The sequence below is a fragment of the Bos grunniens genome, chromosome 11 (genome assembly GCF_055505025.1).
Source record: "Bos grunniens cultivar Pamir isolate PY7600 chromosome 11, Bosgru_T2T1.0, whole genome shotgun sequence".
Lineage (NCBI taxonomy): Eukaryota > Metazoa > Chordata > Mammalia > Artiodactyla > Bovidae > Bos > Bos grunniens.
In genome coordinates this window covers 61,011,232-61,036,381 of record NC_141175.1, presented here as the reverse complement: position 1 = coordinate 61,036,381, position 25,150 = coordinate 61,011,232, and the positions used below count along the sequence as shown (strand labels likewise).

At 44.3% G+C, this 25,150-nt stretch overlaps 1 protein-coding gene across 1 annotated transcript; it reads left to right on the top strand.

Moving 5' to 3' along the window:
• Nucleotides 1-19,059: 19,059 nt before the first annotated feature.
• IL36RN (interleukin 36 receptor antagonist) lies at nucleotides 19,060-23,677 on the top strand. The gene is made up of 5 exons (XM_086323720.1): nucleotides 19,060-19,103; nucleotides 19,288-19,343; nucleotides 20,678-20,763; nucleotides 21,775-21,902; nucleotides 22,074-23,677. Exons 2-5 carry the CDS (start codon nucleotides 19,315-19,317, stop codon nucleotides 22,296-22,298), a joined length of 468 nt encoding a protein of 155 aa, XP_086179846.1. The 5' UTR covers nucleotides 19,060-19,103; nucleotides 19,288-19,314; the 3' UTR covers nucleotides 22,299-23,677.
• The last annotated feature ends 1,473 nt before the right edge of the window (nucleotides 23,678-25,150 follow it).

Sequence of the window (25,150 nt, the reverse complement as noted above, 5' to 3'; positions counted from 1 at the left end):
GGAAAATGAATAAAGGAAAAACAAAACCGCCTTCCTCCATCTGATTGAAAGTAGTAAAGGAAGGAGCAAAAGAAACAAACAAACAAAAAAGATATCAGAAAGGAAACAAGGAAAACATGGAAGAACAGTGGGAGTGAATTGAAATCAGTCAATTTGACTTAATTCTCCAGTTAACACAAAAACAGGAGATCAGAGAAAAAATGGCATGATGTGCTAATTATGAAAGCTATTCTTAGAAAGATATGAGTTTCTTTTGGTGTCTTGAGTAGGCTCGTATTGGACCAAGACTTTCACAAAAACAACTACAAGGCCTGGTAGGGAGGGGATCTGAGTGCCTGGGCAAGTGACCACAAGAAAACACGTGCAGAGAGATTCTAGAGTAAAGTAGCCGCTTAGAAAAAATAATCCACAAATGTCAGTTTCTCATTTTTGCAGTTTTAGACTGCAAGCTAACTAATGCTGCATGATGTGAAACAACTAGAACTAATAGAAAATCCTACAGTCTTTGAAAGACCAGGGGAGAGGTCTGGGGACAACCACAGCCACTGGAAACTGAGAAGGTAACCTTAGAAGGAGAGAGGCAGTTAGACAGAGAGTCACAAAATTCTGTGTAAAAACGACCCAAATTTCTAGATGATCCTTGAAACATACATGGAAACCCAGTTAAAGATAAAAGAACTGATCTGAGATATATGTTGTTGTTGAAAGACAGACTTTGCATTTCACATCTAAGTGAACTGAGTCCTAAAACAGAAATAAAAGCTTCTTCAGAGGAATGTAACAGACGTGTTCTGTAATACACATTTACAATGTCCAGAGGGCAATTCAAAATTACTCAACATATGAGGAACTGAGAATATGACTCCCCCCAAAATGATTCCCTTTCTTCTTCCCTTGCTGGTAGCACAAAAGGATTTTCCTCTGATGTTTACTGTAAGAACCTGGTCCACAGCTTGGAGGTAAAACGCACAGTGTGTGGGGATTCCCCACCATGCACCCCGGCTCCCTAGTTTTTCACTTTCAGACTCTTCCCCTTTGCTGCTGCTGCTGCTAAGTCGATTCAGTCATGTCCGACTCTGTGCGACCCCATAGACGGCAGCCCACCAGGTTCCCCTGTCCCTGGGATTCTCCAGGCAAGAATACTGGAGTGGGTTGCCATTTCCTTCTCCGTTGCAGAGCCTCCAGCAATTTGTCAATTACAGTCCTGCTTTTCCAACCCTGGCTCTGGTACCCATAGAGATTTCAGTTCCTGCCTTTTTGCTCTGATGCCAACTGTATGTATCATCACCATATGTTGAAAAGAACATCTTTGTCCCTAACCCAGAAACCTTGTGTTTTCTGCCAGTGTTCATGAAGCTTGGCAGGCTAACTTGTTAGTAGCCTGCCCATTTATAGAGAGTGGAGGTCCCAGATCAGGGTACCAGCATGATAGAGTTCTGAAGTGGGTACTTTAGTCCCTGAGTATTGGGCCTTATCCATCCATAGTGTTTTCATTTAAATAAAGACACGTTAAGTTTCTGCAAGACCAAATTTGTCATGATGAAGAGATGCAGACTAATGAAAATCTATTCCTTTTTTTGTTTTTACACTAGTTATAATTACAATAGGGCTTCCCTGGTGGCTCAAATAGTAAAGAGTCTGCTTGCAATGCAGGAGACCAGGGTTCAATCCTTGGGTCAGGAAGATCCCCTGGAGAAGAAAATGGCATCCAACTCCAGTATATTCTTGCCTAGGAAATCCCATGGACAGAGGAGCCTGGTGGGCCACAGTCCATGGGGTTGAAAAGAATCAGACCCAACTGAGTGACTAACACTTTCACTTCACTTCATAAATATAATATGAAAAATACAATCATTACATGTCTGCTTTAATAGTGGCCTTTGACCAAATTTTGCCGTATTTTAACACAATGATAAAACATGTACAATTATTTTAATTTTAAGTATACCGCAGAGCTGTTTTTTAGATGTTTGTTCTAAACTTAAAATCTAAGTAGATCTGTAGTAATCCTCACTTTGTGTATGTCTGTGGGCATGCTAAATCACTTCAGTTCTATCTGACTCTTTTTGACCTTGCGGACTGTAGCCCACTAGGATTCTTTGTCCACGGGACTTCCCAGGCAAGAATACTGGAGTGCATTGCCATTCCCTCCTCCAGGGGTCTCAACTCAGGGATGGAACCCTTGTCTCTTATATGTCTCCTGCATTGGCAGGCAGGTTCTTTACTACTAAAGCCACTTGGGACGCCCTTGTGTATGTCTACTTACCTCGAACTTGCACTGTTTAATAGTAAAAACATGTAAATGAAGGTGAAAGCCCTGAAGTAATTTATATATGCATTGATAACATATATTCATAGTTTACTCATAAGTTAAATATATAGAACTTACATCACACCAGACACTATCTCATTTAATCCTCTCAGTAACCCTATAACTATGGTCACAACACTTAACATACAAACCAGGGTACTTTTGAGGATGAAAAGGAGGGCTATTAATAATTACTTTGGGAAAATAAGCAAAAACCAGGAAGACTAGTCACTCCACCCATAGGGTGAAAGTTTTCATGACTAACTCATTCCAGAATGATTTCTTCTTTCTCAGCAGTTGTTACCCCATTTACAAATGAAGAAATTGAAGGGAGGCAAAGGAACTTACGTAAGTCCCACATCTATTAAAGTATGTTAGTAGGGATTCAAACTTGGGACACACGCTAAAGGTGACTGCTGTCATAACAAGTGAAGAAAATATGCAATCGCTTCTCAGCCTTTTGACTAAGATCAAGCAAAAATACACACATTTTAGAACAGAAATTCTGGCCATTTTTCTTTAAATATATATTTTTGTGCCTTATCTTCTTCTCCAAAGATTTCGATTACATATATTAGGACACTTGGAGCTGCTCCACATTTCACCACATTTCACTGGTTCTCCTTTTTTTTAGCTTTGGCAGCACTGGCCTTGGTTGTGGTGCTCTGACTAGTGGCGCACGGGTTTGTCGAGCTGCAGCTTACGGGTTTAGCTGCCCCGTGGCATGTGGGATCTCAGTTTCCCTGACCAGGGATCGAACCCAAGTCTCCTTCATTGGAAGGCAGATTCTTAACCACTGGACCACCAGGGAAATCCCCTGATTTTCCTTTTTTGTTGTTGTTGGATTTTGTTTATATTTTTTCTCTATATACATAATTTAGGATATTTTCTATTGCTGTGTCCTCTAGTTTACTAATCATTTCATCTGTAATACCAAATGCTCTATGAAACTCATTCAGTGTTTATTTCATCTTAGACATTGTAGTTTTCATCTTAGAATTTCATTCAAATCTGTTTTTGAAAAATCTTTCATGACTCTTAACCTTTTTTAAACATGTGAACTTTAGTTTTAATAACTAAATTTCCTGTTTTGATGTCCTGTATTTTTTAATTTGAGCTTCCCTGGTGGCTCAGATGGTAAAGAACTTGCCTGCAATGTGGGAGACCTGAGTTCAATCCCTGGGTCAGGAAGGTCCCCTGGAGAAGGGCATGGCACCCCACTCCAGTATTCTTGCCTGGAGAATTCCGTAGACATAGGAGCTGGTGGACTATAGTCCATGGGATCAAAAGAGTCGGACATGACTGAATGACTAACATTTCATTTAATTTTTTTCATTTTCGACTTTAACATCTGTGCCAGTTCTGGTTGGTTTCAACTTATATTCTTCTCCTTCTATATCTTTTTTGCCCTGTTCCTTTGCTTGCCTAGTAATCTTTGATTGGATGTCAGACATTATGAATTTTACTTTGTTGGATTCTGGTTGTCTTAACTAAATGTTGAATTTTTCAACAGCTTTAAATTTACAAAATCATCTCACAGATAGTACAGAGAGTTTTATATATTCAGAACTGTTTTCTTTATTATTAACATTTTTCATTAGTACAACACTAATGTTGCAATTAATATATCAATAGTTACACATTGTTATGCCTTTTTTTTTCCCATCTAATATCCATTTTCTGTTCCAGAATCCCATTCAGGGCACACACTAGCTGTCTGCATTTTTAATTCCAGATAGTTAGGACTTCTTGATTTTTAAAGACATATAAGGAAGAAGAATACTGGAGTGAGTAGGCATTCCCTTCACCAGGGGATCTTTCTGACTCAGGGACCGAAGCCGGGTCTTCTGCACTGTAGGCAGATTCTTTACCATATGAGCCATCAGGGAAGCCCTATTTAATCACTTGGGGTCTTGATTTCAGATTGGGGAGGTGGGACCACTGCAGTATTTAGTCCAGGTCTAATTTTCCACTTCTAAGCAAAGTCCTTCTGAATACTATACTCCAATGCCTGGGAATTATGGGATTCCCAGTCCAGTTGGTGGGGACAGGTATTACTCCCACTAAACTTTTAGAGTGTCTTAACCTTCAGCCTTTTCATATTGTTTGAAATCCTAAAGGAATTTCAGGGGAAATCAGTTCTGAGTATTCATTGGAAGGACTGATGTTGAAGCTGAAGTTCCAATACTTTGGCCACCTGATAAGAAGAAGTGACTCATTGGAAAAGACCCTGATGGTGGGAAAGATTGAAGGCAGGAGGAGAAGGGGACAACAGAGTATAAGATGGTTAGAAGGCAACACTGTCTCGATGACATGAGTTTGAGCAAGTTCTGGGAGTTGGTGATGGACAGGGAAGCCTGGCATGCTACATTCCATGGGGTCGCAAAGAGTTGGACACGACTGAGTGGGTTAACTGAACTGAATCTCCAGCCTTGGGTAGATTCCTCATCTATAATACGTGAATCGGTACTCTGGTGATTGTGCAATGGGGACCCTCTATAGATCTTCTGGATTCTCCTTCTAGGCAACCCTTCATTCTTATACTCTTATATATATATATATTTAAATCTCCCAGTATCTTCATTTCCACAGACTGAAAAGCTCTATCTCCTCTAATCAGAAAGAATGCTGAGCCCCTGGGTTTCTACTGCAAAGTGGGGTTAATTATTGGGCTGCCACATTTGTTTCCTGTCTCTCTGGGATCACTGTCCTTCACTGGCTGATGTTCAGTGCTTTAAAACCATGGCTTCATAAATGTTATCCATTTTCTTTTTTTTTTTTTTTTTCAGTTGAGTCAGGTGGGAAGTTAAATTTGGTTCTTGTTACCCCATCTTGCTAGAAGGACAACGCAGGACATTTTAATACTACAGAAGACACATTTACATTTATAGAAAGAGTCAGATTAGTTTTGTATAATGCAGTATGATTCAGTCTCAATGTGCTTGATGAACTAGTCTTCTCAAGATTTTACCTCATATCTAGAGAGATAATTCACATGCAGATGAAACTGTTATCAGAAATATTAGATCAAAGTTGGAAGGCAGGTAGGTGATAATTTAAATAGTTGTTTATAACATAATATTGGGCTTCCCTGGTGCTCAGATGGTAAAGAATCCTCCTGCAATGTGGGAGATCTGAGTTCAATCCCTGGGTCAGGAAGGCCCCCTGGAGGAGGGCATGGCAACTCACTCCACTATTTTTGCCTGGAGAATCCCCAAGGACAGAGGACCCTGGCGGGCTACAGTCCATGGGGTTGCAAAGAGTTGAACACGACTGAGTGACTAAAGAACATGGTCTTCTAATAGTCTTTGGCCACCTGATGTGATGAGCCGACTCATTGGAAAAGACCCTGATGCTGGGAAAGATTGAAGGCAAAAGGAGAAGAGGGTGGCAGAAGATGAGATAGTTAGATAGCATCACTGACTCAATGGACATGAATTTGAGCAAACTCTGGGAGACAGTGAAGGACAATGAAGCCTGGGGTGCTGCAGTCCATGGGGTCACAAAGAGTTGGACATGACTTAGCAACTGAACAACAAATACAGTCTTCTAATATAGGGGGTGGTGCTCAGGCCTGGAGAGATACAAAAATACTAAGATCATTTCCTGCTCTTTTGCCTGTCATCAACCTGGTGGGCAAAGAAAGCCTAGGTTCCCCACTGCCGGGAGCCGGTGAGGCATTCCGTTCCTGACAAAGGTCATGAGGAAGGAGGCTCGGCATACGCAAAGGCGGGATCGAGCCTCAGGAGTCCGCCCGGATATTCTCGAGCATTTTCCCCCCAAAAAACCAGAGTCTGCCTACTTCATTGCTTTGTGCTCTCACCTCTGACTTTACTGGGGGCTGTCCCCCACCACCATCTCGCTCTCTCTGTCAAAGAGTTAACTTACAGCTCCAATTAATAAAGTTCCTGGGCAATTAGGAGTGTTTAAATCCAAACCCCTCAGATGGCTCTCTAACTCGCCTGACAAGTTTACCCGGACTCCTGCAGCTATGCATACGATTGTTTACAGTCTCCCAGCCTCCAGAGGCACGGGAAGCTTAAGATATTCAAATAGCTTAGAGCCTCTCAGAGAGTTAGAAACTGTCAGAATAAGACTAGTAAAGGATTTCATTGATGAGTCAATGTTTGTTGCCAAGTTTGTACATCCCCTGAATTGTATCCTTGAATGTGTATTAATTAATATAGTTGGTATGTAGAAAAAATAAGTAGTGGCCTTGGTGTTAGTAACTTTAGACCCTTAAGGTAATAAATTATTTTCTTTGTTGTAAACCCATTACACATCCGCCCTATAGGAATGCAATTTTATCTTTGGAAGATGGCGCCAAACCTTAAAATAATTACTCTTAGAGAAAATAAGTCTTTGTTGATAAGTTCTTGTCAAGAGTCATAAAATGTTAGTAGGCCTTCTGGCCAGAAGATGATGTAAACCACCTAAACCATTTGTATACGATAAATTTGCAGGAAAGAAACCCTGGTTTTTGATAAGAATCAAAGACTGCTGACTTTGCATCCCCTATTATCCTCTATGTGTAACTTAGGGTATAAAAGCCCCTGTTAAAAATAAAGCTACGGGCCTTGCTCACCAATGCTTGGTCTCCCCATGTCATTCTTTCCTTTAACTTCCGGCTGAAGTCTCCATCTGGAGCGTGGATATCCTCTGCGACCACTTATTTGCCTGGGCTTCTAAGACCCACTCGAGAAGGTGTCTAAGGTGGGGCCCCTTCCGCTATTCGAGAGGGCGCCTTCGGCCTCCGTGGTCAGAGCTAACCTGGTGTCACGGGTTATATTGATTTTCCGCGTAAACCAAGCTACTCAGCCTCTTTTCTCCACTGAATTTTCCTACTGAGCTATCCTCATTCTATTACTCTTTATATCTCTAATTACCATTTGAATAGGTCGCCGACGCCGTCTCCCCTTCGAATACCCTGGATCAGCCGGGGCTGGTCCTCGGCACCCCACTTCATAAAAAGTGGACAATGTGAACTTGAGTTAGGGAAGCCTGGAGAGGCAACATTTGACTGATGATCTCGGGGTTGCCGGGCTTCCCTGGTAGCACTAGTGATAAAGAGTGAGTGAGTGTTAGTCGCTCAGTCATGTCTGACCCTTTGCAACCCCATGGAGTGTAGCCCATCAGGATTCTCTGTCCATAGAATTCTCCAGGCAAGAATACTGGAGTGGGATGCTATTCCCTTCTTCAGGGCATCTTCCTGACCCAGGGATTGAACCCCAGTTTCCTGCATTGCAGGCAGATTGTTTACCCTTTGAGCCACGAGGGAAGCGCAGGGGTAAAAAAAAACCCACCTGTAAATACAGGTAGATGTAGAGATGTGGGTTCTATCTCTGGGTCAAGAAGATCCCCTGGAGGAGGGCATGGCAACCCACTCCAATATTCCTGCCTGGGGAATCCCATAGACAGAGGAGCTTGGTGGGCTACAGTCCACAGGGTCACAAAGAGTCAGACATGACTGAAGTGACTTAGCACACATGCTAGGGGTTGCCATACTTTTTCTATAAAGGGCCATATATTACAAGAAATATTTTAGGCTTTGTCAGTCATATAGTCTCTGTGACAATTATTCAACTCTGCTGAAGTAGCAGTGCAAAAATAGACAATACATAAGTCAATGAGCAAAGCTGTTAAACCTTATCTGTGAACAGATAAGATAAAATTTGAAATTCATATAAATTTTACTGTTATGAAATATTATTCCTTAAAATTTATTTCACTCATTTATTTTTTATTTTTATTAAAAAATATTTATTTATGTATGTGTTTGACTGTGCTGGGTCTTACTTTCAGCACATGGAATCTTCAATCTTCACTGCAGTACACAGGATCTTTAGTTGTGGCATGTGACCTCTTAGTTATGGTATTTGGGATCTAATTCCCTGACCAGGGACTGGCTGTGGTCATTGGAAGCATCAGAGTCTTAGTCATTGGACCACCAGGGAAGTTCTTATTTCACTCATTTAAAAGTGTAAAAAATGTTCTTAGTTCATAGACTGTACAAAAATGGTTAGTGGGCCAGGTTTGGTCCGTGGGCCATAGTTTGCTGACCCCCAGTCTAAACTGGAGTAAATATCTTAATCTCACACTTTCTTCTAATAAATAAAAATTTAATTTATTTGAAGCACATAAAATCAGTCCTGAGCGAGGTCTTATAGAATATAGCATGCTAAATAACAAATAAACATAAATTTTTAGAGAAAAAGAAAAATACATTTAAATCTGTGTATCAGAAATTAGTTAACCAGTATAAAAGTGAAAATATAATTGTATGTTTCTAACATACTAGAAGAAAATGAATTGAAACAAAAAAAGAATGAATCGAGCAAGCAAAAGGTACAAATGAAGCACAGCAAAAATTATGGTAGACAGAAAACCTAAAATAAAATCATAGGATAGACACAACAAAAAACATTCATAATCCCAATAAAAGAAAAAGGATTAAATTCACTACTCAAACTAGGAGACTTTTAAAAAGCACATATAAAGACACCTGCAATACGGGAAACGGGGGTTCAATCCCTGGGTCAGGAAGAGCCTCTGGAGAAGGAAATGGCAACCCATCCCGGTACTCTTGCCTGGAAAATCCCATGGACGGAGAAGCCTGGTAGGCTTCATGGGGTCGACAAAGAGTTGGACACGACTGAGCACTTTCACTTTCACTATAAAGACACACTACTAATAGTAATACTTATGCTGAAATAACAGGAGTAAAACTAAACAGTTCCCAGCCAACTGGGGACTATTAAAAAGCAGATAGTGGATGCTAGGGATTAGGGATTGGGGGTGAAGCCAAAATGCAGGTATGAAGGGACAGCATGAGAGAGCCTTGTGGGGATAGAATAGTTCTCTATTTTGGTAGTGGTGGTGATTGTACAAAGCTACAGGGTTTCCCAGGTGGCACTAGGGGTAAAGAATCTGCCCGTCATTGCAGAATATCCCCTGGAGGAGGGCATGGCAACCCACTCCAGTATTCTTGCCTGGAGAATCCCATGGACAGAGGAGCCTGGTGGGTTACAGTCCATAGGGTCTCGCAGAATCGGACATAACTGAAGTGACTTAGCATGCACACACTGGGGTGCTATCATTGCAGAGAAACACATATATGACTATGTGTGATAAAGATGTCAGTTCTCCAAAAAGATGTAATAATCTTAAATGTGTATGCTCCTAACAGCAGAGCTTCAAAACGCATGAAGCAAAGACAGAATAGAAAGGAGACATAGACAATTATAGTTGGAGAATTCAACATTCCTCTCTCCATAATGGACTGAGCAAGTAGACAGGAAACCAGTAAGAGTACAGAAGACCTGAAAAACACTATCAATAGAGCACTCCGCACAACAACATCAGAATGCACTTTCTTTTTTAGTGCACACAGAATATTCACCATGATAGGTTATATTCTGGGTTGTATAACAAAACCCAGTGAATTTAAAATAAGAGAAATCACACAGACAATAACTGAACTAACTAGAAATTAACTAGAAAAGAAAATCTTTAGAAAAACTCCAAGTATTTGGAAATTAAACGATATACTTCTAAGTAATTTGTGGGTCAAAGAGGAAGGCTAAGGGGAAGTTTGAAAATATTTGAATTAAATAAAAATACAATATGTATAAATTTGTGAGATGTAACTAAAGCATGCCTAGAGGGAAATTCATAGTGTTTAATACTTATAGTAGAGAAGTCAATGTGTCAAATTAATAATCTAAGCTTCCATCTTGAGAAACTGCAAAGAATATAAACCCATATATATATATGGGCTCTCCCAGTGGCTCAGCAGGTAAAGAATCTGCCTGCAGTGCAGGAGACACAGGAGAGATGGGTTCAATCCTGGGTCAAGAAGATCTCCTGGAGGAGGAAATGGCAACCCACTCCAGTATTCTTGCCTGGAAAATTCCATGGACAGAGGAGCCTGGTGGGCTACAGCCCAAGAGGTCCCAAAGAGTTGAACATGACTGAGCAACTATCTGTTTAGTCACTAAGTCGTGTCTGACTCTTGGTGACCCCATGGACTGTAGCCTGGCAGGCTTCTCTGCCCATGGAATTTTCCAGGCAAGAATACTGGAGTGGGCTGCCATTTCCTTCTCCAGGGGATCTTCCCCACCCAGGGATTGAACCTGGGTCTCCTGCATTGCAGGTGGATTCTTTACCAACTGAGCCACCAGGGAGCCCTGGGCAACTAAGTATATTTATATATATATATGGGGGACAATTTTACCTTCTCTGTTCCAAGCATCACTAAGGTGAAAAAGTGAAAGTTCGACCCAGGGATCGAACCCCGGTCTCCTGCATTGCAGGCAGACTCTTTACCATCTGAGCCACCAGGAGTCTTAGAGCCTCCCCACAGGGAGCCCTGATGCAGCTCCCCTTGTCCTGGCTGACTCTGCTGCAGGTGCTCACTGCTCCAAGTCCTCTGTGGAAAGAATCAAAGATCACACGGACCGGTTGCATGAATGGTTGGAAGCGATGGATCAAAGTGTGGCTGGCCTGATCCACCCTGTCCAAGAGTGCCCTCTCTGATGAGATCATGGCCATGCACACAGAGCTTAGGGCACTTGACAGGCAGAAGGTGGGGAGGACCCAGGGAGAATGGAGCCAGACCAGCCCTCTTTCTGAACGGCTGGCTTTTCCCTTCCATGTTTTTAGTTTAATTCCAACTTCACACCCAGGTCCAGAATCTGGCTCAAGTCCCAGCTGTTCTTCAGACAGAACTCTGGTCGTGCCCAAAGCACACAACCCATGGGAGGGGAGTCCTTAGGCTCTGGGGGCTTCTGAGGTGCAGAGGACAGAAACCTCTGGACCTGCTTGGGAGTGTCTTATCCGCATCTGGGGTAAGGAGTTTGCCAGTGGCTCTGGCCCCGCCCCTGGTGACTCAGTCAGGAGAAACTGTCGGGTGGGTGTAACATACACAGAACCTCACCCTGCCTCCTGGGTCACCCACACACTCCTTGATCCCTGCTTGTAGAACCGGCCCATCCCCAGCCCTCCCCTGCTGGAAGATGCCGTGGAACTAAGCAGAAACAAGGCACCCAGCTGCAGCCAGTTCCCAGACCTCAAACCTTCCTGTGACCTCATGGGAAGCCCAGGGGTTCTCAGACGTGTTAACAGCCCAGTGGCACCTTCCCCTATGTCATTCCCACAGTGACCACAGATTGTGGCTGGAGTCGGGGAGGAGGTCCCTTTCTGCTTGGGGCCCCCTGGAGGCTGTGTGTGCATCGCCACCATCTCTCCTGTGCCAGGCAGGGTCCTTCAAGGATGTCCTAAACACCTAGAAGTCATCCCAGGGGGTGAGCAATCCTTTCCATTTGGATGTCCACCACTGCATTTAAAAAAAAAATTTTCATAATCCAACACATTCTTTTTTACAAAATTAATTTATTTTTGGCTGTGCTGGGTCTTTGTTGCTGCACGCGGGCTTCCTCTGGCTGTGTTGAGCAGTGCCACTCTCCAGCCTGTGATGTGCAGGCTTCTTACTGCAGTGGCTTCTCTTATTTGCAGCACAAGCTCTACGTGCATGGGCTTCAGTTATTGTGGTGTGTAGGTCCTAGATGGTGGGGGCCTAGCTGCTCTGTCATACGTGGAATCTTCCTGGATCAGGGATGGAACTCGTGTCCCCTAAATTGGCAGGCAGGATTCGTATCCATTGGGCCACCAGGGAAGTCCTGCCACCACTGTATTGTCTGTACTGGTGAAGCCTTTTGTCTCTGAACCAACTCTGGGGGTTCCCACTGTCTTTCCTGTTCTTGTGGAGGAAGATGCCCCTGTTCTTTTGGAGACTTGATCTTTCCTGCAAACAAAACCCTGAGAGGGACATCGACTAGTTTCCATCTGTGCCCTCCTTTCCTCTATCACTTGAATCTGTAGAATTCCATGGTTTATTTGTTCACAGTTGGGGATGGAGCTTGGGAGGGGGGACAAGTTAGTATGGAATCCAACTGCTAGGGGACCGATACTGGGTCCATCTCTTACTAGTTTGTAGGTGAACCAAACTCTCTGAGCCTCATTTTCTTGTCAGTCAAATGCAAATAAGACTAGTGCTCATCTCTCAGGACCCCTGGCACAATGCCTGTACTGCTTTTGAGATGGTGCCGGGCACAGTAAACGAGCAGCCGATGTTAGCCAATGTAAGTAACATGGAAATCCCATAGCATGTGCTATGGCCTCTCAGCCAGACTGGGGTGGGGCTTTCTCATTCTCTAACCCAGGAAAGGACATTAACCTGTGCAAGGAAGTGTTTGGTCTTGAACCAGCCCCAGATTTAGGTGAATGTGAACCTGGCCTCTGCTATGTTCCCAGTTTCCTCTTTATGTACCTGGGGAGGAGACAAGGAAACACAAAGAGGGCAGTAAGCAGGTGTCTGTGGGTTCGTGCCAAGTGCCTACCATGCTCTTTGCAGCCTCTGTCTCATCCACTCCTCGTGACAACCCAGTGAAGTGGCTATTACTCTGTTTTTATAGAGAAACAAAAAGGTGAGATGAATCATCACATCAGAGAGAAGAAGAAAATTCCCAAGGCCACGTAACTGCTGCTGCTGCTGGTGGTAGTGATGATGTAGCTGACATTTAAGCTTCTACCATGTGCCTGGCAGTCTTCCCCAGTGGCTCAGTGATAAAGAATCTGCCTGCCAATGCAGGAGACGCAGGTTCGATCCCTGGGTCTGGAAGATCCCCTCAGAGAAGGAAATGGCAACCCACTCAGTATTCTTGCCTGGAAAATTCCACGGGCAGAGGAGCCTGGCAGGCTACAGTCCATGGAGTCACAAAGAATTGGACACGACTGAGCCACTAAGCATGCCTGCTTGAATGTGCCTGGCACTCTTTTAAGCAGACCACATACATCAACTAATTTAAGCTCAACAATCTGCGTAAATACTATTTTTATCCCTGTTTCACAAATGAGGACTTCAAAACACAGAAAGATTCAATAACTTGATCAAAAATACACGCTGATAAGTGACACATTTAGGACTTGGATCCAGAGTGTCTTGACCAGACTTCAGCAAACGTTTTCTCTCAAAGGCCAGGTATGAAGTATCTTAGGTTTTGTAAGCTCTGTAGTTTCTGTCATAAATATTCAATGTTGTTCATTGTAGTACGGAAGTGTTCATAGACTGTTTAAGCAAATGAACATGACAGTTGTTCCAACAAAACAAATAGTGGGCCCATCTTAGCCCATAGGTCAAAGTTTGTCCACCTATGGTCTTAACTGTTACATCAAGAGAATGAAGAGTCAAAGGCATCAATACAGAGTAAAGTAAGAAAGAGAAAAATGAATGTCATATATTAACACATATGTATGGAATCTAGAAAAATGGTACAGATGAACCTATTTGCAGGGCAGGACTAGAAACACAGATGAAGAGAACAGTTTTGTGGACATAATAAGAGAAAGAGAGGGTGGGATAAATTGAGAGAGTAGGATTGACATACATACACTGAAGTGAAAAGTGAAAGTGTTGGTCACTCAGTCATATCTGATTCCTTGCGACCCTATGGACTGTGGCTCACCAGGTTCCTCTGTCCATGGGACTCTTTAGGCAAGAATACTGGGGTGGGTTGCCATTTCCTCCTCCAGGGGATCTTCCCGATCCTGGGGTTGAACCTTGGCTTTCTGAATTGCAGGCAGTTTCTTTACCATCTGAGCCACCAGGGAAGCACCTCTATACACTACCATGTGTAAAACAAATAGCTAGTGGGAGGCTGCTGTATAGCACAGGGAACTCAGCTCAATGCTCTGTGATGACCTAGAGGGATGGGATAGAAGAGTGGGAGGGAGGTTCAAGAGGGAGGAGATATATGTATACGTGTAGCTGATTCACATTGTTGTATAGCAGAAACTAACACACAATTTAAAGCAATTATATTCCAAAAAAAAGTTTTTAAAAAATCTCTGAGGAATAAAATCATAATTGTGAACAAAATGTTAGGCAATTGTCTGGCTTTTTCTACATGATACAGTGTGTAATTTACTCAATGTCAATGCAGCATCATTTATCGAAGGTGTTAAGTGTCTAGAATATGCCAATGAAGAAAACAGAAAACATCTTCCTTTGAGTTTGTTTTCCAACAGGACTGGCAGGGGAGCCGATAAGTAGTACACCCAAATTATTCAATGTGCTTAGAAGTGGTGAGTGCTGTGCAAAGAAATGGAGCATGGAAAGGGGAATTGGAAGTAGCAGAGAGCAGTTTAGGGTGGTGAGTGTAAGTCTTGTTCAGAAGGTGACAGTTTAGCAAAGACTTTAAAGAGTAAAAGAGTGAGCCATGCTGATGTCTTGGAGAAGAGCTTTCCATGCTGAGAGAATGGCCAGTGCAAAGGCCCAGAGGTAGGGACATGCTTCACTTGTTCAAGAAAGAGCAAGAGGTTCATGTGCCTTGAATGTACTGCATGGAGTGGTGAAAGGATGAGGTCAAGAGTTAAAGAGGGCCTGATTTCGTGGGGCTTTGAAAACATGGCCAAGTCTTTTCTTTTACTCTTAGAGACTCTGGGAGCAGATGGGCTGTGATCTGACGCAGACTATGAAAAGATCACTCTAACTGCTGTGTTGTGTTTTGGAGTCAATAGCTTTGGATTCAGGTTTCCTGGGCTTGATTCTAACTCTAATATTAATTATAGGTCCAGGGCTCCAAAATCACTGCAGATGGTGACTGTAGCCATGAAATTAAAAGACGCTTACTCCTTGGAAGAAAAGTTATGACCAACCTAGATAGCATATTCAAAAGCAGAGACATTACTTTGCCAACAAAGGTCTGTCTAGTCAAGGCTATGGTTTTTCCAGTGGTCATGTATGGATGTGAGAGTTGGACTGTGAAGAAAGCTGAGCACTGAAGAATTGATGCTTTTGAACTGTGGTGCTGGAGAAGACTCTTGAAGGTCCCTTGGACTTCAAGGAGATCCAACCAGTCCATTCTGAAGGAGATCAGCCCTGGGATTTCTTTGGAAGGAATGATGCTAAAGCTGAAACTCCAGTACTTTGGCCACCTCATACGAAGAGTTGACTCATTGGAAAAGACTCTTGATGCTGGGAGGGATTGGGGGCAAGAGGAGAAGGGGACGACAGAGGATGAGATAGCTGGATGGCATCACTGACTCGATGGACGTTAGTCTGAGTGAACTCTGGGAGTTGGTGATGGACAGGGAGGCCTGGCATGCTGCAATTCATGGGGTCGCAGAGTCGGACACGACTGAGCGACTGAACTGAACTGAACTGATCAGGTGAAAGTTAATCTTTCTATTCTTGGCTTCCATGAATGAAGCATAATAATTATGGTATTAACTACCCAGGGCAGTTCTGACCACAAAATGAGAACATTCAGGCCAACCACTAAACATAGTTCTTGGGGAAAAAAAAACAAACAAGAAACAGTTATTGGGACATAGTGAACATCAAATGAATATTGGCTATTTTAATTATTGTTTAATTTATCTTACTAATAAAAATGACCATTTTGCTATAATAAGCTGTTTGTGAATGTGTGCTTACCTAGTAGTACAGGTGTGTACTCTGACACTGTTTGAATCCTCATCTCCCCATCAAGGACAGGATCTGCACTCACCTCCAGGGCACTGCCACTCAAAGGTGGTGAGAAGTCTCCATTGGGAACATTACCCTTCTGCAGGCTGGAACAGCCTCTGGGCACCTCCATGGTCCATAAGATGTTACAGACAGATCCAAATGAACTTTTTGGCCAACCCAATATATTCTTTAGTCACTAAATCCAGTTCACACTCAAAGGAAAGAGAATTAAGCTCCACTTCTTAAAGGGTGAAGTATCAAAGAATCTGTGTATATATTTGAAAACCACGATACATGATGTGTGAATTTGGGGCAAAGGAACATTGTTTTATATAATGCCAGTTTAATTTTCAAAAATCCAAAACATGACTTTCACACAAACATACAATGAGCATGTGTCAAAGATATATCATTATTAATAAATGAAGGAACTGGAAGGATGATAAAGCTGATTCAAAGGGTAAGTCAAGGGACAGAAACTTATATGATCAATCAGGAAAGAAATGGTGGAGTGGATTGGCTTAAATTAAAAAAAAAAAACAAAAACACCCTGCTTAATGAATTGTAAAGCAATACAACTGTACCCAGATCAAAGCAGTCAATTCTGAAGGAAATCATTCCTGAATATTCATTGGAAGGACTGATGCTGAAGCTGAATCTCCAATACTCTGGCCCGCTGATGCAAAGAACTGACTCATTGGAAAAGATGCTGGGAAAGTTTGAAGGCAGGAGGAAAAGGGGATGACAGAGGATGAGATGGTCAGATGGCATCACCAACTCGATGGACATGAGTTTGAGCAAGGTTTGGGAGTTGGTAATGGACAGGGAAGCCTGGCATGCTGCAGTCCGTGGGGTTGCAAAGAGCTGGACATGACTGAGCAAGTGAACTAAACTGACAACTGATACCTTTTAGGACTATCTTTTCTATCAGGCAGAAATTATTTGCAATTTATCAATCTTCTCTTAGTTCACACCTAACTTCAAGGAGTCTGATAATCTAACCCATGGTAATTGATAAGTCAAACAAAGATGGACTTTCCCCAGAGAACTATGCAATTGTTGGTGGGACCGTTTGACAATGCTCCAGTACAACACCGAGAGCACATGCCATTGTCATTGTGTTTTATTTTCAAGTTTGGAGAAGTTTTCTTAGCAGGGATTTGCTTTATATTTCTTTCTTTCATTTTCTTGGTTCATCCATTCATTGCCCCATCCTTTCACTCTGTATTGCCCCCTTGTTATACACAACCCTCTGGATGTTCAGCATCATGGGGGCAAGGAGAGGGGGACCACATACTGGCTTCATTCTTTATTAGCAGAAGGAGGAGGGAGCTTGCTGAAGCACCATGGCAGCGTCCTCTGGTCACACAGGTGCAATTCACTAGAGTCAGGGGATCACAGGGGGCAAACCAAGCAGTTGGCATTTTACCTTTTTAGGAGAAACAAAACCTTCTTCCCTATTACCACTTCGCAAATGAAAGCCTGTTTGCTTAAAGTCATTTTGCCTATTGGCCAACTCCTTCTGCAGTGTCTTTTTTTGTTTTGTTCTTTTTTGCAACTATTTGCATAAATAGTGTCTTTTCTATTTGGCCATAATAATTTTTACATAAGGATCTAATTTTCTGAAAGGTGTTTATCACAGTAGCAGCATTATGAGTGATGAATCATTTTTCTACCCTTTGAACCATGTGATATTTTATTTATTTTTTTTAACATTTTAGGACACTTTAGTCCATTCATCTGAAAACAATATTTTTTTAAAATATATGACTTAACAATAAATGGTTTTATGTGGTGCTCAAGACATAATTAAATTGTTATTATGCACTGACCCTTACCTTTCATTTAGATCCATTACACGGAGCATATGGAAGGATTAAAACTTCATGAAATGTCATACAATCACACATTATTTTATCAGTTATGTACTGAAGAAAGAGCAATAATAGATGGCCCAAGCTAGATTTTTTCAAGGGAAATAATCAGACACATAAGCAAAGATGTTGATACAAAGATGTTTGTCACTGAAAGATTTTCAATAACACATTATGATAACAACGGCTAATAATAATTGATTGCTGTAATTAAATGATGTTGCATAGAAATACTCTGCAGCTTTTCAATATTCTGATATCATTATGTCAGTCAGTGAAGTTGCTCAGTCGTGTCTGACTCTCTGCAATCCCATGGATTGTAGCCTAGCAGGCTCCTCCATCCATGGAATTTTCCAGGCGAGAGTACTGAAGTGGGTTGCCTTTTCCTTCTCCAGGGGATCTTCCCGATCCAGGGATCAAACCCACGTCTCCTGCATTGCAGGCAGACACTTTACCATCTGAGCTACCAGGGAAGTATATCATTGTACTTGATATGAAAAGAGATTCTGCTATTTTGCTTCCGTGACTAAAGCGAGTTGAAAGTAGGGTAGGCGGCTCAGACGGTAAAGAATCCGTCTGCAATGCGGGAGACCTGGATTATTTCCCTGGGTTGCACAGATCCCCTGGAGGAGGGCATGGCAACCCACTCCAGAATTGTTGCCTGGAGAATCCCCATGGACAGAGGAGCCTGGCAAGCTACAGTCCATGGGGTCGCAAAGAGTCGAACAGGACAGAGAGACTAAACAGATAATATCTGGGATGCAGTACGTGTAAAGTGATGGTTACAGGTATGTATGTGCAGAGGAAAAATTGTTCTTGGTTTGCTGATGATACACAAGCTGGAGACAAGAATTCTTTTTTTTTTGTCAATCTGGATTTTCAGGTTTTTCTACAATGAATAATCTTAACAGTACCTAAGCAGGCGGCGAGCTCCACCTCCAGCATTTTCCATAGTCTTGGCAAAGGCATACAGGAAAGAAGGAAGAAGGGAAGGAAAGGAGGGAGGAAACGAAAGAGGGAGAGAAGGAAGGAGGGCAGGGAGAAAGGAGGAAAGGGGGTTGTTCTAGCTCACTGCATGTTTCCCTTGGGTCTGGCAGGGCCAGATGTCTAGGAGCTCAGTGATCACAAAGGGCTGGAAAGCCCCTGGAAGTTCTTCAGAATTGCTCGAAGAAGAAGACTGTTTCCAAAACTTTCCTTCTCTGAGTGAGATAATGAGTGGCAGGTGTTTCTGGAAGCTTAAGGTGGTATGAAATCACTCTGGAAATCCTGCTCCTCCCGAGACTGAGGCAGTTTCAGGGGCCCCTCCCTAGGGATCATTAAAAGGGCTGAGGCAACCTTGGAGGAGCAGGCAGACAGCACGGGCTCCGTCAGGAGAAAGGAGAATTCCAAGGTGTCCTCTGGGGAACTGAGCCTCGCCTCTCCTGACCCCAGACCTAGAATTCCCCTGCTCCTTGGGGGTTCTTCCCATGCCAGGGCAGAGGGTTGAGGGGGGAGGTGGGGAGGGCTCAGGGGGCCCGGGTCCCCTGCAGCTCAGCCTCCATTTCCACCTGAGATTTTCTGTTATCTCAAAATAGGAGAGTCTACACACCGGGAAGCTCAAGATGGTCCTGAGCGGGGCGCTGTGCTTCCGGTGAGTATCTGAGCCCCTGAGTGATTCGTGTCCAGTGGGAAGGGGCGAAGTTCCAGGTAGACCTGTTGTCCAGTCTTTCCACTGAGGGGATGCTCAGGATTGCCTACAGTGGGGGTGGCTGGAAAGGTGTGAACAGGCACCTACCTCCTTGCCTTTAGACCATCTCTTCCAGCCTCTCCAGACTGGGGCAGGCTTCCCTCTTGGGGGTTACCTGATGAGAAAAGAGCTGTGGCCTCGTCCATCATAATGAGAAAGGCAGTTAGGAGCTTGGATCCCTACTGTTACCTACCATCCCCGCCCTCCAATGTGGTGAAGTGAAGTCAATTCAGGCATTACTTCCTTACTGCCCTTTGGAACAAAATAGCATTAGCAAAACTCTTCTGTCAGTCTGTCTGTCCCCTGGCCTATGCTGAGTCAGGCGCTCCACTCTGGGCTTGGAACAGTGAATGAAAAGACTCCTGCTCTCACTGAGCTCAGGGTCTAGTATAGCTTGCCCCCCAGGAGAAGCCAGTCTTATGAGTGGCTTTATATAGTGGTGCTCTTCAGTCAAGGAAATGTGGAAAATAGGTTTTCTAGGTCCCCTTTCGAAGAGGACTGTAGCACAACTCAGCATATTAGTTACTTTGAAGTAGAGATTTCTTTGTGTTTAGCCAACATTTAGCCAATTTGTATATAGCATACATTTTTTTCCCCATATGACATCTGGAAGAACCCCCTTCAGAATACATCTTTCACCTCACAGGATGTCAGAAAATCAACTGAGATTGTAAATGTGAATTAAATTTGAAAAACAAAATGAAAGAATTTTAAATGTAAAGAAATCCTTCACATAGTAGGGACTATATAGGCAAGTGGAAATATTAATAAATGCACCAAGCAGAAGAAGTAAAGGTAGAAGTTGATAAAGGCACATTTTAACCTTGAAAAGGCCTGAACAGCATCTATCCCATCTTCTTAGTTTAGCAATGAGGAGACTCATGCCCAGAGAGACTGAATCATTTGTCTATTGTGACGATGGTGGCAGAGCCAGGGTGAGAACCCAGGACTCTGACCCACAGTTTAGTTTCCTTTCCAACGTGGCACATCAAAGAGTCTGGTTAGTGTAGAAAAGATTGCAGAGGGTGAAGGAGAAAGTCCAGACTCAGATAGGAGGCTGTGGTGTTGTCCCGGTGATAGGTATGTGCCCCCAGGGGTGGGAGAGGAGGCTGTGCCATTACTTCCGGATCAGTGGGAAGAGAGGGCGATAGTGCCTGAGATTGGGGGAATCTCGAGAGACCAGGTGAGCTGGAGCAACCCGTCCCCTAACTGAGTGTCATCCTGTCCTGATATTTCAGAATGAAGGATGCAGCATTGAAGGTGCTTTACCTGCATGATAATCAGCTTCTAGCCGGAGGCCTACAAGCGGGGAAGGTCATTAAAGGTTGGTGGCCAAAACCTGACCCTATTTCCCTAGGTCTCTCTATATGCTCAGAGGGAGGGGTTCTGAAGAGGACTTAAAAACACTAGCACAAACCTACAGACCTGACACAGTAGATAGGGCATCAAAAAACCAGGCTCTGACAAGGACAAATGAACTACCACACTTTCCAGAATGGCGCCATGCACCAGAAGCCTCTATGTAGAGGTGGGATTCTTTTCCAAGATGGCTGTTTTGTCATTTCCTCGGTAGGTGGAGCTGCGTCCAACATCCCTTTTCCTGGTAGCCCTTGCTGAGGACAGCACTAACGCAGGCTGTCTAAATCTTTACTTCCATGTGAGAGGGGGTTTCTGCCTCTTTACTCTGGGTCCCCTTGGCTCTCTGAGGGTCCTTGGTCACTCAGAGTGGTGGGACTTAGAGGGGCAGGTGGCACCATCTGCCTTTGTGCTCACAGCATGACTGGGCCTGCTCACTAAGCAGCACACACCTGGAACACTCTTACCAGGTGTTAGGGCCAAGTAGAGCTCTCTATGAGGTTGTGTGTGTGTGTGTGTGTGTGTGTGTGTGTGTGTGTGAGAGAGAGAGAGAGAGAGAGAGAGAGATGGAGGAATTATACAGAGAGGAACGAGACCTTTTTCTGATCTCAGGACTCTCACAGGAGGGTAGAAAGATGTCCAAATAACTCTAATTGGGAGTTTTATCAAGACAGGTTACAGAAAAGTCTGGAGGGTCAAGGGGCGTTGAAAGAGGTGATCAAATTTCTCTTGGGGTTTGGAGACTTGAAGTTTTTTTCTGGACAATGGAGTGGATGTTGGGGTGGAAGATAGTATCATCTTCAAGATCCTGTGTGTCTTGACGTTCACTGGACCACCTTAGGAGACCATCCTTCCCTACATGACAGCTGCTATGAAGCTCCCCTTCTGCCCAACCGTGGGGGAGGGTGTCCGATACAGCCCACAGTTGGGGAGAGAGAGGAAGGGCAGTCAAGGTTCCCGCATCCCCTTCTTCCTCTAGGTGAGGAGATCAGCGTTGTCCCCAATCGGTCTCTGGATGCCAAGCTTTCTCCAGTCATCCTGGGCGTCCATGGTGGGAGCCAGTGCCTGTCGTGTGGGACAGGGCAGGAACCAACCCTGAAACTAGAGGTGGGTCCTGTCGGGGCACTCTCACCACTCTCTGGCTTCACTAAGTCAAAGATGCTGCTGCTGCTGCTGTGGCTGGGGCACCTCTCCCTTGCAGGATTCTGTTGATCATGGCTCTGCCTCCTTATGTTCCATTTGCTCCTGTCCCTCACCTGTCGTGCCCTCTGTCCGCAGCCAGTGAACATCATGGAGCTCTACCACAGTGCCGAGAAGTCTAAAAAATTCACCTTCTACCGGCGGGACAGGGGGCTCACCTCCAGCTTTGAGTCGGCTGCCTACCCAGGCTGGTTTCTTTGTACAGTGCCTGAAGCTGACCAGCCTCTGCAGATCACCCAACTCCCGAAGGACACCAGTTGGGACGACCCCATCATCGACTTCTACTTCCAGCAATGTGACTAGGGCAACATGTCTCCAGGGCTCCCTGCAGGCCAGCTCTGGCAGGGGCTGGAGGTGTAGGAGGACACCCGTGGTGTCACTCTGCCTCTGCTCTCATGGCCCCCACTTTTGAGGGCTGGGCATACTGTCAGTCTTCCTGCCCTTGTTTCCCAGTTTGGGTAAATCCTTCTGAGATTTGGGGCCTTGTACAGTTTCTTCTCCTGCTGATTGGCACTACTGGTGTGAATCCTTGAAAAAGCCCCATGAAATAAACCTCTAATGAGTCAGGGTCAGGGGAGTGGTGGGAACCCTCCATGCTTTGTGATAAAGTACCTGGTAGCTGTTAGCCCCACAGGGCAGCACATCTCTGGTTGAGCCTATCAGGGCCACCAGCCGGCCACACGAGGTCCCCACTGTGCAGAAGAGGGAGAGTGTTCATAGAGTTGAGGACACAGACCCTGCCCCCTTCTCTTTAATTCAGCCACCATCATATGCTGCCTTTTCCCTCTCTACCTTCATGTTTCAGCCATGGATGGGAGAGGGTGGTGGTGTCTGAGGAAGTGGCTCCAACTCAGAAGACGGAAGATGGGCATGTCACACCTTTTGAAATCCAAGGCAGGATTAAAACCCAAGATACTGATGTCTCTTCACATGGAAAGATGCTCATGACATATTGAGCGAGAAGAATGAGTTACAAAGTAGCATATCTTGTAATTGCAATTTAATGAAAGAAAAAACAACCTATTTATGTATATTTCGGCATAGAAACAAAAGTCTGAAAGAGTTGACTTCCATTTTAGCAACGTCAGGATAATGCTATTACAGGTGATTTTTCTTTCCTTCTTTTTATTTATCTGTATTTTCTAATTGTTCTACAATGAAGCTGGAGTGATTGATGATCCCCAGTCGCTTGGTATTCATGCCCCACCCCTGTGCTCCCTCCCACACTGGACCACAGTTGTTTCCATGACCAATAGAACACAATGGAAGTGATGTTGTGCAGCTTGTGAGATTAAGTTATAAAAGACACTGTGGCTTCTATCTTGGTCTGCTTCTTTGTTCACATGCTCTGCGGGAAGCCACCCACTATGTGTGAGCAGCCCTATAAGGAGGCCCAGTGGTGGAAAATGAAGGCTCCTGACAACGGCCACACAAGTGACCTTGACAGTAGCTCAGCCTCCAGCCCAGCTAGGCCTTCAAGTGATGCACCTCTGAGTGACTGTAACCTAGTGAGAGGCTGAAGCAGAGTCACCCAGCTAAGCTCAGCCCAGTCCTTAGGAACTCTGAGAACATAAGTGTTCCTGCTTTATGTTGTTGAGGTTTCGGGTCAAGTCACTTGTTCCCCAGCAATGCATGACTAGTATGGAGGGGAAGAGAAATAAATCATTTACTTTACTATGATTGCAATTTTCTCCAGTGCTTTTACTGTCCTGCTCAAAATGAACACCATCCCTTTATTTCCCCAAATATGAAACTTAAAAAGCTGACCAGGGACGTCCCTCATGGTCCAGTGGTTAAGAATCTGCTTTGCAATGCAGGGGACATGGGTTCAATCCCTGGTTGGAGAACTAAGATCCCACATGATGCAGAGAAACTAAGCCCCTGCGCCACAACTACCGGAGCCCAAGCGACACAACTAGAGAGTCTGTGTACTGCAATGGAAGATTCCACGTGACATAACAAAATCCCGGGTGTGGCAACTAAGGCCCGACACAGCCGAGTAAAATAAATACATTGTTTTAAAAGCTGACCAGACTCAGTTGGTTGAATATTCTGTTTCCACAAGATTTAGATCTTTCTCAACTACCTTTGCACCTTCAGACATATGGCCCAGAGGCTGTGACTCCAGGGTCTCTGCCTAAACCGTGGGGAATCATAGCAGAAGCCAGAGGAGGGGTCCAAATGGTAGTTCCATGTGTCCCCTCTGCACCTTGCCAGTCAGACCAGCCTGGCAGGTTCAGCTGCCACTGAAGGATCAGCAAGGGAGAGGCCAGGCCGGAGGGTCTGGCTCCAGGGACCTCAGCAGCTCCAGCCCAGAAGCAGCATAAGGCCTCAGGCAGCAGACAGCAAGGCCACAGGCCCCTCAGGGCTGCTGAGAACAGACTTGGTTCACACTGTCTGCCCACACACCCAGAAAAGGTCTCATATCGTCACCTCCTCCCAGGAGCCCTTGCTGAGTTGAGAGCCATGGTCATCAGCTCTGACAGTGCTTTGTGCTCACCTGTATGCTAACTCCCCCTCCTTGTAATAAGTTGACCTGGGATCTGAGGCCCCTGAGATCACCTCAAGGTAAAGTCTGTCCCGGCTTGTTTCCAAGCACCTTGTGTAATGTTTGGCAAATTATTGGAATCCAGAGAGTGTCAAATGTGGAGACTATTCCTCCACCCAGAATATTCTTTCACCCTCTTCTGCCTGTCAAAATGGACCCACCCTGCAGGGAACAGCTGAAATTCTTCCTCATTCTTCAAGCTTTTTCCAGCTTCAAATGTGATTGCTGTATCACTTGTAGGCTGATAGAATTCAAAAGGGCTTTAGCAGGGATGAGCTGACAGGAGTAGTTGAAAGAGGAGGAATTATATAAAGGGCTAAAGCCCTTTCAATTCTAGGAATTTATCTTTCTACTCAAGGAGGTTCTCCCCTCTATTGTCTTCAGTATTCCCTGGGCTCAGAGATTAGAGAGTCTGGTCTTTTCAAGTGTTTACGACTTAGCTCCCCAGTCAGACTGTAAAGCTACTTAATAACAGGGACCATGTCTTACATGTTTCTGTTACAGGTCTTGTTAATGCTCAGTGAGCACTCATTGGTTGCCTGGTATAATACTCCGTGCTTTGACCTTTTCCATTGAGGGGACAAGAGTTTGGGAGAAGGGGTGAAGA

Excerpts from the sequence above, each read along its gene's own strand:
- IL36RN (XM_086323720.1), top strand. The coding sequence starts at position 19,315 with ATGGTCCTGAGCGGGGCGCTGTGCTTCCG. Across the intron at positions 19,344-20,677 it reads AGCGGGGCGCTGTGCTTCCG|AATGAAGGATGCAGCATTGA; the intron begins GTGAGTATCTGA and ends CTGATATTTCAG. Across the intron at positions 20,764-21,774 it reads AGCGGGGAAGGTCATTAAAG|GTGAGGAGATCAGCGTTGTC; the intron begins GTTGGTGGCCAA and ends TTCTTCCTCTAG.